The 16,324-nt window shown below is 41.1% G+C and overlaps 1 protein-coding gene across 4 annotated transcripts in view; it reads left to right on the top strand.

Annotated features, from left to right (window-relative positions):
* Window positions 1-5,399: 5,399 nt before the first annotated feature.
* Window positions 5,400-16,324, top strand: part of LOC105486362 (dual adaptor of phosphotyrosine and 3-phosphoinositides 1) — a 61,189-nt gene continuing 50,264 nt past the window's right edge. The window contains exon 1 of one of the 4 annotated variants that reach the window (XM_024794265.2): window positions 5,400-5,697. In XM_024794265.2, coding sequence (XP_024650033.2) covers window positions 5,597-5,697 — 101 coding nt within the window. In that variant the 5' untranslated portion in view covers window positions 5,400-5,596. The remainder of the gene's footprint in view (window positions 5,698-16,324) is intronic. The other 3 variants (XM_071093261.1, XM_071093262.1, XM_011749219.3) reach the window with 3 other exon arrangements.

The following is a 16,324-nucleotide window of genomic DNA, read 5'->3' as shown; positions in this document are numbered from 1 at the left end:
AAGCAAATATTCTACATAATTTCAGGTAGAGCTAAAAACAGAGGTGGTATTTAGAGTGTTATAGATACAAAGGATCTTCTAAGGTGATAAAAAGCATTCTAAAATTATATTGCAATGATGGTTGCACGACTCTGCAAATTTACTCAAAATTATTGTACACCTAAGAAAAATGAACATTACGATATACAAATTATACCTCAATACACCTGTTAAATATACAACTAGCATGCCACAGGCACTGAAGGATAAGAACTGACATGATGCTGGCCTTGGTTCCAGAGCAAGATTTTTTTTTTTTTTTTTTTTTTTTTTTTTGAGACGGAGTCTCGCTCTGTCACCCAGGCTGGAGTACAGTGGCGTGATCTCCGCTCACTGCAAGCTCCACCTTCTGAGTTCATGCCATTCTCCTGCCACAGCCTCCGGAGTAGCTGGGACTACAGGCACCCACCACCACGCCTGGCTAATTTTTGGTATTTTTAGTGGAGACGGGGTTTCACCGTGTTAGCCAGGATGGTCTCGATCTCCTGACCTCATGATCCGCCCACCTCGGCCTCCCAAAGTGCTGGGATTACAGGCGTGAGCCACCATGCGCAGCCCAGAACAAGACTCTAAATGCCCCTCTCAGTTACATAACAATAGATATCCTGGGAGGGACGGGGTGGCCAAGATGACTGAGGGACATTCAGGGCCTCAGGACTTCTACAATCACCACATGACAGCGACTATTTATGAATTGGTATGAAAGTATTTTCTACCAATATTAAGAGCTTTGAAAAGCAGGGTAAGGAAATAGAAGTGATAGGCTTGAGGCAGGCAGAAAAGTATTTTAGACACGGTAGATAAGGAAGTTCTTTCTGAGAAGGTGACCTTAGAACAAAACCCCTAAATGAAGTGAGAGAGCCACAGTGAGATCTGGAGGAAGCGAGACCCAGGAAGAGCGAAAAGCAATGGTATAGCCCTGAGCCAAAAGGGAGCCACATTCAGGAGGAGAAGGAGGAGGGGAGCTTTAATTGAAGAGAGTGAGGAGAACGTTAAACATCTATTTGTTTTATCATGAAGACAGTTGTATCACTATTTAAATGAAAGAGTAGCTGGAATATTGGTAGAAACTGAGACAAAATCCACAGAAGCCATGAGCCTGAACCATTTCTGTGGGTCTTGTGCACTTTAATCTACTTTAGACATACAGTGGATGGCGGAGACGTATTGCCGTCGGGAAGTCCTGAGAGAATGGAGCTTTTTCTTTGTGACACACTACAAGGAGATTCCTAGGACACTTGGGTGCAGGACAAGGATTCCCCTGTACCCCAGGGGACTCTGTTTTCCATCTTTCCTGAAGTGGATTTTATGAACTACACAGCAGTGCTACTTCTGGAAAACCTTATCACACTTGAAGTGATATCAAGGGATTAAACCAAGTGACTGAACTGACAAATAGAAAAAATACTTCACATTAGATAATGAAGGGTGAGAATGGAGTTCAGGACTGAGTGTTGAAAGTGAAAGGTAGGAAAACAATAGAGAAGAGAAATAAAGAAGAAAAGAGGAAGATTGGGAAGATTTCTGCTTGGTTTGTCTCTGGCAGATGTCTTAAGTGTGGTTGGGAAGATTTCTGATGGTTTCTTTCTGGCAGATGTTTTTGGAGTGCCTGGAGATGGTGCCTTCTAGTTCTGCTGTCCACACTCCTGCCAAAGCTCTCCCTGGCTGCTCCCAGCCATTGTCTGAGCATGATGGGGCTACTAGATCTGGCTCTTTCTGCCCAATGCAAATGCTTGCTCTAGGCCAAATCCTTGCTCTGGGGCTCCCCATGGGCCTGACTGAAGTTTTCTTAGAAATGCAGTCCAACGTTCTATCTACCCAGTTCCTCCCTTCTCTCTCTCCCTTCACAAATGTCAGCTTATCCTGAATTGAATAATTGACCCCTAAAATTCTTATCTACCTGGAACCTTAGAATGTGACCCTATTTGGAAATAGAGTCTTTGCAGATGGAATTAATTAAGATGAGTTCATAATGGGTTAGGGAGGGTCCTAAATCCAATGACTGATGTCTTTATAAGAAGTCCAGGTGAAGATGTGGAGAGGAGAAGGTGGTGTGAAAATGGAGGCAGAGGTCAAAGTATTGTGTCTACCAGCCAAGGAATGCCAAGGATTCCCGGTGACCACAAGAATCTGGGAGAGGGGCCTGGAACAGATTCTCCCTCAGAGTCTCCAAAGAAGACCATCCTACCAACACCTTGGTTTAGGACTTCTGACTCCAGAACTGGGAGGCAATACATTTCTATTGTTTTTAGCCATCCAGTGTGTGGTCCCCTGTTGAGGCAGGCCTAGGACACTAACACACAGCTCTACATTGTGGTCTGAGACTCACCCTGTCTGCTCTTCTCCTTTTCACCTCTGTCCTTCATAGGACACATCCACCCAATAAATTCCCTGTACTTTTCATTCCCTGTTGGTGCCTACTTTCCAGGAAGCCTATACTGCCACACACCCCAAAATTAAAAAAAAAAAAAATCCCAGTTTTAGGCTTTCAATCAAAAGCTTCAGAAAGAGACTCTACCACTGAGTCAATAAGATTCATTGAGCTGCTAGTCCTCGCCGCGTACTGTGCTGAGTGAAACAGGTATAAAGATGAACAAGACAGAAACTCTGCCGTTACGTGCTCTCTCAGTCCGATTAGATGAGAGTTTTGTCTTGAGGGACACATAAAAAACAAAATAAAATAATCTCAATACAGTGGCAAAAATGTTATAATCGAGACATGAAGTACTTTAAGGCAGTGCAGGTGCTTAGCAACACGGACAGTCACCTGACCCCGTATACAGAGTGGGTAGCCAGGAAACACCTCTCAAAAAGAGATAATATGTATGCTGAGACTGGAAAATGCAAAGGAGTTGGCTGGACAGAACATAGAATAGAAAAGCATTCTAGACAGACAAAGAGTGTGGACAAAAGCATATGTATTCTTTTGGAGACTAAAATTAAGTCGATCTTAAGTCTCATCCACTTTGGGGAAAAAAGAAAGGAGATAACATGGTCAGATAGCTTCTCAGAAGTGGTCTTAGAATTGTGCTGGAGTTGAGGATACAATGTGGAGTTGGGGACATATTTCCTAAACCTCCCCCAACCCCTGACCCCTTACCCAGTTAGACTCACTTCTTGTTTTGCATGGGATTTTCAAGACTCTGTATGCAGTTGGGTTTTAGACATAACAGACATGACTGAGGGTCTAAGGCATCCAACAGAGCTCTGCTTAAAATCACCACTGAGAGGAAGCCTGCAATACCTGAGTGGAAAAAATTCAGGGCTGTGAACCAGCACCACTGAAAAGAGATTGTTGAAATAATAAGTAAATTACGTGATTTTTAAAAACATACCTTGTACTTGCTTGGAAGCAAAAGTTGAGGTTCCTTTGATAAACATACTGGATGTAGTGGCTCACACCTGTAATCTCAATATTTAGAGAGGCCTAAATGGGAGGATTGCTTGAACCCAGGAGTTTGAGACCAGCCTGGGCATCTCTAAAAAATAAATAAATAAACAAATATTTAAGAATTATATCATTTGAATAATGTAAAACATATATTACCAAATATTTTTATGAAGGTCCAGCATTTTGTTGAAACTATCTAGTAAGCCTCCTGCAGCTGTTACCACTGCAAAACTAAGTGTGCAGTTAGTGGAGCAGGCACGGTGGTAGGGATACCGGGAAAATTGAGTAAATGACAAAGTGGAACAATGACATCAAAGGAGAGGACAACAGATAGGACAGCAGCATGAGAAAGGGAGAAAGACTGGGAGATTCAGAGAGAAAAGAGGGACGATCTTAGAAAATTCTGCTACTTGAGCTTCCAAAAAAGTTAAGAAAAATAATAACCAGAATTTGCTAAAAATGGGAATGAAATAGATACTAAAACACCAAATAAAGGGCTCTAGAAAGGGAACAGGAACTCTAGTGCACAGGCTGTTCCCCTGTCGCTGCTGTGTGCATATTCAGTATCTCCCTGGCCTGCACTGGCCTCTCTGAGCGGGCCCTGTCCTCCTCTGTGAACAAACTGTAGCCAAAAGAATTGTAAGTGCTCATTCAGTCAGTTACATATGTATTATCAGAGCTTAGTCTTCAGCAGACTCCTCTAGACACTCGGGAATTTCTCACTGGCAACCAGCGTTACCCAGGGTCTCACAGTGGTAATAGGGAGGAACATGAAGGATAGAACCGTGTGAGGTGAACAGCAGCCTCTTGAAATCATCTAGTCCTTTAGGAACAGCTCTGCTGTGCTGCTAGTCCTCAGGTCACACTGTGAGAACAAGTTACAGAGCACCCTGGTGAGTGCTGAGTGAGTCAGGGAGTAGAGATAAGAAGAAATAGAGAGAAAGCGAGAGGGAGAGAGAGACCTGTAGGTACATAGAAAAGGCAGGAAGCAACGTATGTCCTTGACTCATTTGATACTGCACTTTGTCCTACTTCCCAAGGATTCAGTCACCGCCATTTACCTTTAGCATTGCAGGCAGATAGAATCCCCCTCTACATATGAATCTGGGCACAAAGCCATGCAGGTGTGAGTAAGCCCATGAAGGAAGTGGCGCTCAAAGACTCCAGGAGTTCAGGCCAGGCACAGTGGCTCATGCCTGTAAGCCCAGCACTTTGGGAGGGTGAGATGGGTGGATCACCTGAGGGTGAAACCCCATCTCTACAAAAATACAAAAATTAGCTGAGCATGATGGTGGGTGCCTGTAATCCCAGCTACTTGGGAGGCTGAGACAGGAGAATCACCTGAACCCCGGGAGGCGGAGGTTGTAGTGATCTCAGATCACGCCATTGCACTCCAGACTGGGTGACAGAGCGAGACTCTGTCTCAAAAAAAAAAAAAAAAAAAAAAGAAGAAAAAAAAGACTGCAGGAGTTCTAATATGCCCCATTAGGTGGGCACCAGAATGGCCCCTTGTAACTTTTTCCTACCTTCTTCTCTCCTAATTCTTCTTCCATGGAGGAAACAATAATTATCTCTGAATCATCCCTATTCAGAGAATCGAGGATATATTAGAAGATCTGGGTAAACAAGCACAAATATTACAAAAGTACTAAAACAGCAAACTTCAGGGTTGAACTTGTGGTTTGCTTCTGTTTTTTCTACCCACTCTAAAGGTGTTCCTGATATAGAAACTTCCTCAGTGTTCCCTGTGTTGGTGTGTAAGGCAGAAAGAAGATTGATAAAAGAGTGCACTCATCCTCCCCTACAAACCAGAGGCTGATCGCATTAGGGAGAAGCTAGGGTTTGGCCTCACACAAGCAGTTTGCACTGTTGTCCAATCCCAGGTGGGGTGACCGCCTCTTCATTTCCTTTGATAGCAACTGCCTGTTGCGTGATGCAGTGTGGGTGTCCTCAGAGGTAACTACCTAAGTTTGCATACTTCCTCACTGACAGAACACTCCTGCCAGTGCCTCCAGGCCAGGGTGGTGGTATTGGTGGGAGGAGTAAGTAACCAAGTTTCACTTCCTTGCCTTGGAGACTCAGAGCCACAGCGGGCTGCTGTCTCACAGAGGGAGAGGGTGGCAGGAGCAGCCGAGTTGTCTCTCTCTGCCTCTGTGAAGGGCGCGAATGGGCAGAGCAGAACTTCTAGAAGGGAAGATGAGCACCCAGGATCCCTCAGATCTGTGGAGCAGATCCGATGGAGAAGCTGAGCTGCTGCAGGACTTGGGGTAAGGGAGCAGATCTCCTTTCAAAGTGCCTAGTGGGTGGACATTGACTCCGCACTCCCACCTTCATGCTTTGGTTAATGACTATCTTCAGCGCCTTGTTGCCCTCTGCCACTTCAACTGTTTATTTTTTTCCACTTTATTCATTTGTATCTGTTAAGTATCTTCCTGTTTGGGGCTAATTCCATTGCAAAAGCCTGCATTATTTTTCTAGATGTGAAAACAAGTAGGTTGAGAAAATAGAGAAAAAAATCAAATGCTGGACATTCTTTGAGAAGAGGGACAGAATTGGGATATAGAGGTGACGTTGCCTGACTTCCTTGATGTTGCTCTGGTTTGTGAATAAATGTGTTGTTCAAGAGTTTCCAGCACTGACCCAGGGACAGTAAAAGGACCATGTTGCTGGTAAGATAAACAGAAAGCCTACCCTACTGTAAGGGAGGGGGACTTTTTCAAAAGATAGAGAATGAGGAAGTTTCTGCAGTAGTCTCGCTTGTATGTTTCTTTCTCCTGATACTGCATTTGGGAGTTTTATATTTTATGTATGTCCAGAGGGCCAACTTTGAGCCTTTAAATACCAACAATCCACGAAGAGGATAAAATTTCTTCTTCAAACAGGTAAGCATAGGTAGGTGGAGTCATTGGAGCTCTGTCTTTGAGAAGTGACCCAGATGACAACTCATCCGGGTATTTAATAAAAGAAGCAAGTATTACACAAGAGAGGAATTGGGGATTTCCTAGAGAAACTGAACCTTCTGCCTAATGCACTGGGAATATCCCAATGAGGGTGGCTTTGGCACCTGTGCATGAGGAGAGGTAAAACCTGTACCTTCTGCCTGAGTAAATAGCTCTAAATCTTCATAACAATCCAATGACATGGGAGCTGTTGTCATCTTCATCTTACAAAGGATGAAAACAAGCACCAAACAGGTTTGAATAACTTGCTTGCTAGTCACACATCAATTACATAGCAAAGCTGGGCATCCAACCTGCCACGGGTTATGTCCTAAACCGAAGAAAAACCAAAATAGAATTGAAACCTCTCTGTGTTAACGCTGCAGAGATTGTATCTTTTTATGTTGTATTGCTGTAAAAGTTTATCAGTAATTCCTGTCTTTAGATTATAAAACTGAGGTCTTGGAATTGAACTCTACTTTCATTTGGCAAATCAGATAAGACAACTGGAATTTTCATTAAAGAAAACTCCCCTTATTAGGAAGCCAGAGCTCTAGAATCTCTCTATCCCTCTAGAATGAATCCCCAAACAGAAGAGGCAAAGGGCCCTTCTGTGAGCATCCAGCACAGTTTTCACCAAGTCCAAATGCTGAGGCTGAACTGTGGCCCGCAGTGCCTTATTGAACCATTAAGCTACAACGCTTTACATGTTCTGTTAACTGATTCCCAGCCCACTGTAATAGAAAACCCCGAAGGAGGAGACAGAAGAATTTATTCAATTCTGGTCGTTTAGTTAAACAAACAATCCTAGAACCCAGAGTCCGTGGTTGAGTACTGTGGGAACACGCTTGGATGACAAAGATGAATTAGATGCTGTCTCTGTGCCCCACCACGATGCCAATAGCAAGAAGCAACTACAGGTGAACCCCATGGGGGAAATAGGACTGTGGACTGTGTCTTTCTTCCATGTGCAAAGAATCGACATTGAATACAAAACCGAGTCACACCACTTCCCTGCAAAAAAAGGATATATTCATGTCCAGATTTCCCTATTTCAGAAGGCCTGAACAATTATTAAACATGAGGATGATTTCTATAGCAATGGGCAACCTGCAGGCATCTGGGAAAACTGCTCTACAGTCCAGGTTCTTGACCTTGGCTGTGCTCTGGAACAACCCAATGAGCTTTTTCTTTCTTTTTTTTTAAAAAAAAAAACAAAAACAAACAAACAAACAAACAAAAAACACTCCTGACACCCAAACCACAGACTTGACAAATGATTTCAGTATCTCCGAGGGTGGGCGTTTTCTTGTCAAACTCTCCAAGTAATTCCAAAGTGAGACCCTAGGTTGATGATCACTGCATAGAATATGTATCCACCAAATGCATTAGGTAAATGTCTTATTTTTCGTTTTAAGTCTGTTGGGTGTGTACTTGAATCTTAAAAGTACTAATAAATGTTGATATTTTGTTTATTGGCTTAGGGGCGTTTCGATTAGCAACTTTATTAAGGTGTATTTTACATATCATAAAATGTACCCGTTTCAAGTGTACAATTCAAGACTTTTGACTAACTTTACAGAGTGATACAACTGTCACCATAAATCAGTTTTAGTACATTTCCGTTCTCCCAAAAAGAACTCTCAGATGTAGGGCTTCTTTAAGCATACTCAATAGTGTGCTGGAAAAACACCTGGGGTGAGTTGAGGGGTGGAGAAAGCCCTGATTTCAAGAATTTGCCTAATTCCCTGGTATAAATACTCCCACTATAGAAAATTTCAAGCTGCCAACAAGTTAACATCATTGAACTGAATATTTAATAATCAACTTGTGCCAGTACTTGCCCCTGCAGCATCTCACTGATACACTTTTTATAGATAACAATTTGAGAACCCTTGACAATGACTTGTTGCCTCTGCTAGAATACTGAACGTAACTCAAACATAATATTGACTTTTTCTTTGAATCTTTAACCACTGGTGAGATAGAATCTCTACCAAACCTTCTGATTAATTTAGTTTCCAAAATCTTAAAAACAAAATGATTTAATGTAACTGATAGATAAAATTTGGCTGGTTTTAATGACTTAATTTTTCAATTATTTTGAAGAGGTTATTTGAGTAGTTAGATAAATCCTTACGTCTATATTTTTGATAGACATAAACAGATAAGTTAGTGGTTAAATTACAGAAATATCAGAAGTCTTTGTTCTTGGGCATCTGTTTTTTTCAGGCTCTGGAATATGTAAATCCTGTAAATTGAGCCCTGAACTGCAGCAAATCCGTCACTTGCCTTTCTAGGACATATACAACTTGCTCAGAGTACAGGTTTATTATTTTCTAAAATACCTAAATCAAGCACCACCATGCTTTTCCATGTCTCATTTACACAGTGGCAGCCTAAAAACGTTAATTTTATTTCATCTAAAATACATTCATGTGTCCAGAAGCAAAGGAGAAATAAAACCATCTTAAATTGTTGCTCAGCTTCGCTTACACTTTGCAGGGGAGGGTACGGGCTTAGGGGGAAGAGGGGTGTGGGGAGGGCAAGAAGTGAGGGGCATGGAGAATCAGGGGAGAGGAGGGAGGTGGACCATGAACCAGGAGATGGGTCAGGCTGTTTGTTGCTTGCAAAATGAAGAGATGGCAAAATTAAACAAGTAACAAATACCGGAGATATCACCTAAGTAACAAACTGGTAAAGAATAACTGAAAATTCCAGCGATTCTTTGGGTTTAACAAAGGTTACTATACTATTTCTACATATAGCTCTATATAAGTATAAATACAAAAGAAATAACATAAAATGAAAATATTTTAGCATACTTTACAATTAAATATTCAAATGATCTAGTCAGTCGTAACTCCATGTGAGAAACATAATAAACATTCTCTTTTTTAGATATTTTCTCAAATTGGAAGTTTTATAAGAAAGTGCCAGTGTTTGGCTGGGTTGACCAGTGCCAAATAACTAGATTCTAAGCTCTGAATATTTAAATTAGTTGACAGCTAATTCTTCACATATGAGAGAAGGTTAGAGTAGATCATGGAGCAGCAAACCTTTTTTTATAAAGGTCTGCGTAGTGAACGTTTTAGGCTTTGCAGGCCTTACAGTCTCTACCTCAACTACTCACATCTGCTGTTGTGCAAAAACTACAAGAGAACACAGAAACAAATGACCGTGATGGTGTTCAAACAAAACGTTATTTATATACTGAAATGTAAATTTCATGTAATTTTTATGAGTCACAAAGTATTCTTCTATTTCCCCCAAGCATTTCAAAATGCACAGCCATTCTTAGCTCCCGGTCCACACTAAAACAGGTATCTGGCAGGAATTGACCCTCAGCTGGTGATTTGCTGACCCAAGGAATAAATTATAACAAATAAAATGAGTCCCTATTATAAGGCAGGCATTTTGTAGACACTAGCTCTCATCTTCAAAAGGCACTGGTATTCCAGTTTTACATAGGAAGAGACTCAAGAGCAGAAAAATCAGGTTGCCTACAGTCTCGGAGAGTTTGTGTTCAAAACCCATGCTGACTTCACAAACCAGGTTGTTTCCCTGCTGTGATAGTCCTGATTTACTGACCACCTACTATGCACCAGCACCATGCCATTCACATGCATAATGCCATTCACAAGAACACTTTCAATACGATATCACCATACTCATTTCATAGATGCAAAAGGTGACTTCAATAAGCTAAGTGTACAATCCAGATCACAGACTTTGTAAGTAGTGGAGCTGAGAGACACACCTAGCAACTTACCCCAGAGCTTTCCACTGCGTGGTGCTGCTTTGTAGAGCCCACTGGTCAAAGGTATATATTCTAATCATGACAATTCGTAATTATTGGATGCTTGCCATGTGCCAAGCACTAGTTTAAGCCCTTTGCCCAGATGAACTTGTGTAATTCACACATTGCTGTGAGGTGGGTATTATTACTAATGTCATCCCCATTTACAGATAAGAAAAGTAAAGAACTGAGTTTTAATCACATGCACAAGTTTCCATTCTAATATACCTTCAAATCCAAGCGTTTTGCTCCAGAGCCTTCATGCTTGATGTAAACTAATGTAACCATTAATGTAAACTGGTTTTCATCAAATTTCTCTCATCTTATTATACAAGTACATGTTCGTAGTGCTTATTATAAACTGAGAGAAGCAAAGAAAGTTCTGTGACTATAACAAAGTTTACTGTAAAAGACATTATTCTTTCTATTCCTCACATAATATACATACACATGTACACAAAGCCAGGCCAGTATCCTAGTTAATCAGATGTTATTGAATTTTGTGTAGATTTCATTTTCAGGACTAGAAAAATTTACTCAGCTAAGAAACATATAGTAAAGTCAAAATTTCAGTGGAACCTGTTTACAGAGGTGTGACACCAACCACAGCAATACAGCTTGTTCCTCTTCTGTGCACAACTTTGTAATCTTGGATTCTAAAAACGGAAGGTGGTTCTTCTGTGGTTGTATAATTAGTACGTAACTAGTGTACAGTTCCATCTCTTCTTAACTCAAGTGAATTTCCTCTTCAGTTGTGGTGTTTTTCTGTTCCTCCGAAAGGTGACTTACTTCTACTTACAAGTGGAAATCTGTCCCACAGATTGTCCATGTTGGGTGGAGTAACTTTGTTTCATTCATTCACTCTTCTACTGGGTCATAGATCTATCTGTTGAATGATGACGCCAGGCAAGGCAGCATAGTGGAGACCACAATAAAGAAGGCATGGCTGTGCAGAGATGGAGGATTCATATGCGTGTAGAGTTAGAAGGCAGTGTTGTGCGGGCTGAGGGCTGTGACAGTGTCTAGATAAAACAACCTCCTATGGAAGGCTATTTCTCCACAGTGGAAGTGGAGAAGATGGCCTTGGAGCTGATATTATTTTTGTCAGTTGAAGTTAGAAAATGTGACATTTTCTACAGAGAAAACGGTATGAGTAAAGGAGTGATGGTAGCAAAATATGCAAGGATTCGGAATCGAAAAAGCTCACATGAACTCAAACCCGCCCAGTCCCCAGGACCCATCTGGTTTGTCAGCATTCAGGTGGTCTAGTTCTGGTAAGCTTCCACTTGACTTTTCTCTTGTAATTCTGCTTTCATGACCATACTCTTAGACATTTCGTTAAAGCCTGCATTAATTTCTGGCTCCTACCAACTCCCCTAGAGGATAAATTCCTATTCTGAGCCCACAGACTTCTGATTTCTACTCCCTGATAGAGGCCTGCCTCTACCAGGAGCACAGTGCCCACTGCTGGGCCTTATTGGTGTTCCTTGCTCACCACCTGCTTCTCTATGCTCATGCTCCCCCTGACCCTGACCACTAGCACCTGCCCCCATTATCTGTTGTTAGACCTTCTTTGTTTAAAAAATGTTTATAACTTTAAAAAGCATAAGAGTAATCCCTTGTTTTGATAACAGTATGATGGTTATGTAAAAGAATGTAACTTTTTTAGAAATGCATGTTGAATTATTTAGGGTTAAAGTGTCAAGATATCTGTAATTTAAAACTGCTCATCAAAAGACTCAAAATTAAATGTTGTATTAAAAATGTGGCAAAAGGTTAAAAATTCTTCTGCCTAAAATATGGGTGTTATTTAAATGCAGTAACATTCATGCTATTTTTCTATTTTCCAGTATATCTGAAATTATTTATAATAAATAGTTGAAAATAATAGTTATATATTAATTATTAAAAATTAGAGAAATAAAGAGAAGCATCAAAATATAAAGAAAAGCATTTAAATGTCAGTCATGTACTACCACCTAAAATAACATTGTTCATCTCGATTCCAGTTTTTAAAAAATGTTTTACTGTACACACATGCACACATATACAGAGATTAAATTGTAATCATATAATATGTATAATTTTGCTTTTGTTTTTTGGTAGGATATTTTTCCATCATCTCCTTGATCTGTCTCCAAGTAGGCTCTTGTTTCCCTCTGAAAGCATGGATATTTGGGTTGATCTAGATTCCAGAGGGCCTAAAATAGATTTGGTCAGTGAACAATGTGGACGTACTGAAGGTTTGTAGGAATGTGGAAGTACATAGTCATCATGTTTTGGTTTTAGGTAGATTAATCTGGTAGTTCAGCATGATGGGTGGCAAGGGGCTAGAGCCAAGACAATGAGTTAGTGAGGAAGTTTGCAGATTGGTGAGTAGGAAACTAGAGTGCCGACTTGGGAATAGTCAGGAAGGAACAAGGGTAGAATCCAGTCATTCCATTGAGCTAAGCAAAATAAGCGATTCATGTCCAAACAAAACTAATTCTACTGCTTTTGTGTACATTTTCAAAATGGTATCAGAGAAATTTTGAAAACCTTAATGTCTCACAAATATAACTCATTGTTTGCTTTATCATTATAAATTTCTAAATTTTCCTGGATTTCATGTTACTGCTCCTAGAGTTCTGACTTATACAAGTTGATGGTATGTTTTGGGTTGATTCACCAGATAATCTTGAAACCATTTTGCAGATGTCGGTCCTGAGGTACTAAGAGGTTTGGCCACCTGCTTTAGGCTAGAGCACAGTAAACTCCTTTTAATGGTGAACTCCTTAGGAGCAGGACAGTGGGTTATTCATCTTTGCCTCCTCCACCCGAGCGTACCACTTGATAAAGAGCAGATGTTTAAATGTTTGTTGAATTGCCCCAAGTTGAGTCAAGGCCAAGACCAGAACTCAAGCCTCCTGACTTAAGCCAGTGAGCTTTCCATTGCACCAACGCTGATGATGTACTTGCATCCATCACTTTCAGACTCAGTCCTCTTATGTCCGGCGGTTTTTACTAATGGAATAAACTGACATTGGTTAGAGGTATTGCCTGAACCATGGAATAGAGAAGAGATAACTAATGAAACAAGAATCTGCCTGTATTTTTTACAGACCCCTACAAGCTCTTTCTTGTAGCTGAAGCTTCCAGAAAGTGACCCTCTCTGTCTCCTATACTAGCCCACAATGGTAGGTTGTCAATGGCAACCACAGTTCGAAGACAATTACCCTGAACCAGCACTTTATGAGGTATAAGTTACAAGAGTAACCATAGTAAGCCCAGAGTCAAGCTTGATTTTACTTGAAGGTGAGCCCTCTTAAGAGAACCTCTGATTTTAATTCCCTGCCTAGTCATTCTAGACCTTTTCAAGGTTTTTTCCAGTCCAAATAAAATGGTCCCTGAGCCTCATTTACTGGGGAGCAGTGGTGCTCTTTTGGTCTTGCAGCCATTCCTGCACTGTGAAGGCTTCCCTGGGGACCGAACAGAAGGATCTCGGCACAATGAGATGCGGTTTTTCACTCCTCCCCCAGGTTGTGGCTCTGTTCCTCAGGTCTGTCCATCTGACTTCCCTGGGTATGTTGGTCCATCTCTGAGTCAGGCTCTGTGGATTTTTCTTTATCTTTAAAGACACATCTTTGTCTTTCATTGTTTTCTCTGCCCCTGTCTCCTGGATCATTCTTTGGGTCTGCATGTGTGTTCCCTAAGTCTCTGTCTCCATGTGCTTCTGGCTATCTGTGTGAGCTGGCGGGTCTATCTTGATCTCAGTTTTGTGTCTCTATCTTTCTATCTGTCTGTATGCAGCTCTTTGACTTTTTTGTCTCTGAGCCTTTGTGCCACTCTGTCTCTGAACCTCTGAGTCTCCATCTCTGTCTGTCTCTGTGTTTTCATCTTCCAGAGCTTCTTGCCTCATTCCTCAGACTTCTTCACAAACAGGTTCATCCTGATCCCAAACTACTACAGAATTCTCTCCTCCCTTTCAGTTTTGATTTCCATTAGCTGAGCCTTGACTCCCACCAAAAAACTTGGGACCTGCCTTTAACTCACAGATCAATGAGATATTTACATGCTCTGCCTCCATCATCACTCAGTTCTGTTTTCTAAAGGCTGGGGCAGCTCATCTCACCATTTAGCTCTGCTCTTAGCTCATGTGAACATGGGCATTTAGAAAAGAAATTTTGAAAGATACAGCCCTGCTGGTTCCATCACAGAAACCTCCCTATTGGAGAGACTCTGAAGAATCTCTTTGGCCTCCCCTGTATATAACACGACACCTGTATGAGACCATGTAAGAACTTCCAAAATCCTTTATAAGGCCTCTGCTCGATTCTCTCTATTTGAACAGGTCCATTGCTATTATCAATGGAAAAATAAGCCCACACTTGTGAACATGTGACTTAACGGGCTTGTGTGAGCAACACCATCTTTCTTATATATGTCATGACCCAATTCTAATAGAAATTACAGCACTGGTAGCTCTTGAGTTACATAAGACACCCTAAACCCATGATTTCTAATGGCATAGAGGGCCAAATGCTTTACCTTCCACAAAATCAAAGTATCTAGCACCGACCCTATGAACAAATGAGCACGAATGAAATCAGCAGCCAAGCAATCCCATGGAATAGTTCAAGTGGTAAGAACAGATTAACCCTTAGAGTGTGAATACCTAACAGATTCATCTTATGTTCCACCACCATTGTGTTCAGAAAGATTGTGAGGCTAAGTATAGGCTCAGGAAGAAAGACACATCAATTAGCTGTGCCATGTATCACCTTAGAGAAGGGGTGTGGCACATATGTTATGCATTTGTCATCTTTGGTCTAGATAGTTCAGAGGGGTGTCAGTGTCATATAAAAGTGAGAACAACTTTGAAAATGAAGAAATAAGAGAAAATTTTCTAAAGAAGAATGCTTTTGTTGGCTGTTCAACTCCAGAGCATTTTGGCTGCTTTCCCAGAATCAGGAATTTTTGTTCCCACTTTGGGTTGAAATGTATGTCCTCTTTATAACTCTGATGAAACAGAATTGAGGTTCTATTTCATGTATCTTTTCCAGGCAGGGAAAAATATATCAATAAATATGTGAATAATCTATAGACATGAGTTACTAAGAAATTTTGTCATCAAGAAATGTACTATCTAAATGGATGTGTGGCATATGTTTTAAAGTGCAAGATTGCTTTCTGTGTCCACCAGTTCTTTCAGAGTTATTTTTCATCACTCCCCAACAGGGACTCTGTGCTCCAGTTAGGCATTTGGTTGCCCGTATACACCAAGCACATGTCAACTCCGGTGCCTTTGCTTATGTCATTTCTCCTCTCAGAATGCCTCTCACTGCCTAATGAAACCTATATTCATTCTTCAAACTGCAGTTAATCATCTTCCTGCTCCATGAAGTTTTCCCTGATCATTCCAGCCCACTGTGAGCTCCCGTTCCTATGCTATAATATCTACTGTCCACATCACTAAAATAGCAGCTATTTGGTGATTCTTATACGTTAACCTGCAGATCCTTCTCTTTTCCATTCTGTTGGTACTGAAAAGTCACTTAGTACTTTGCTTTGCCCTTCTCTTCAGAGGCCAAATTCTGTGAACTTGAACTGTTCACATTATTGAAGTGAATTAAAGTTTTCAGGCCCAAGAGTCCTTCCCATGCATGCTCCTCAAACTCTAAACTGCATAGCAATCACGTGAGACTTAGCAAATTGAGGGAGGGGCCTGAGGTTGTGTGTGGTCCAGGTTGGCTGCTCATTAGCATCTCTTTTCACTTGGCATTTCCCAGTAGTAAAAAGTTTCTTATTGCACTTGATTTTAAAACCATCACTCTTATAAGTGCAGATGAGGAAAATGACCTAATTGGAAGTTTTAATCATCAGTAAGTCCAGTGTGAATCAGCTGCATGATGCAATTGTGAAGAAACTAATGCAATCTCAGGCTGCTTTATGTGTGCCCAGCAGCCAGAATAAGGGAGCTCCTGTGCTGCTTTGTTTTGCAGGTTAGAGCTTAATGTTAAGGTAGGTTTTTTAAGTTTGAAAGGTTTTCAGAGGAGATGAGGTCTCTGGGTGATAAGGTCCCTGGATGATAAAGGAACTGAAAGCATGTCATAAAAGGAAAAGTTGAAGATGATGGAAAGAGAAGAATGTGCATTCTAAATGCTTTCAACTCTTTCT

This window comes from Macaca nemestrina, chromosome 3 (assembly GCF_043159975.1).
Source record: "Macaca nemestrina isolate mMacNem1 chromosome 3, mMacNem.hap1, whole genome shotgun sequence".
Lineage (NCBI taxonomy): Eukaryota > Metazoa > Chordata > Mammalia > Primates > Cercopithecidae > Macaca > Macaca nemestrina.
The sequence above is the reverse complement of the archived record's forward strand: the minus strand, read 5'-3'. Positions and strand labels throughout refer to the sequence as shown.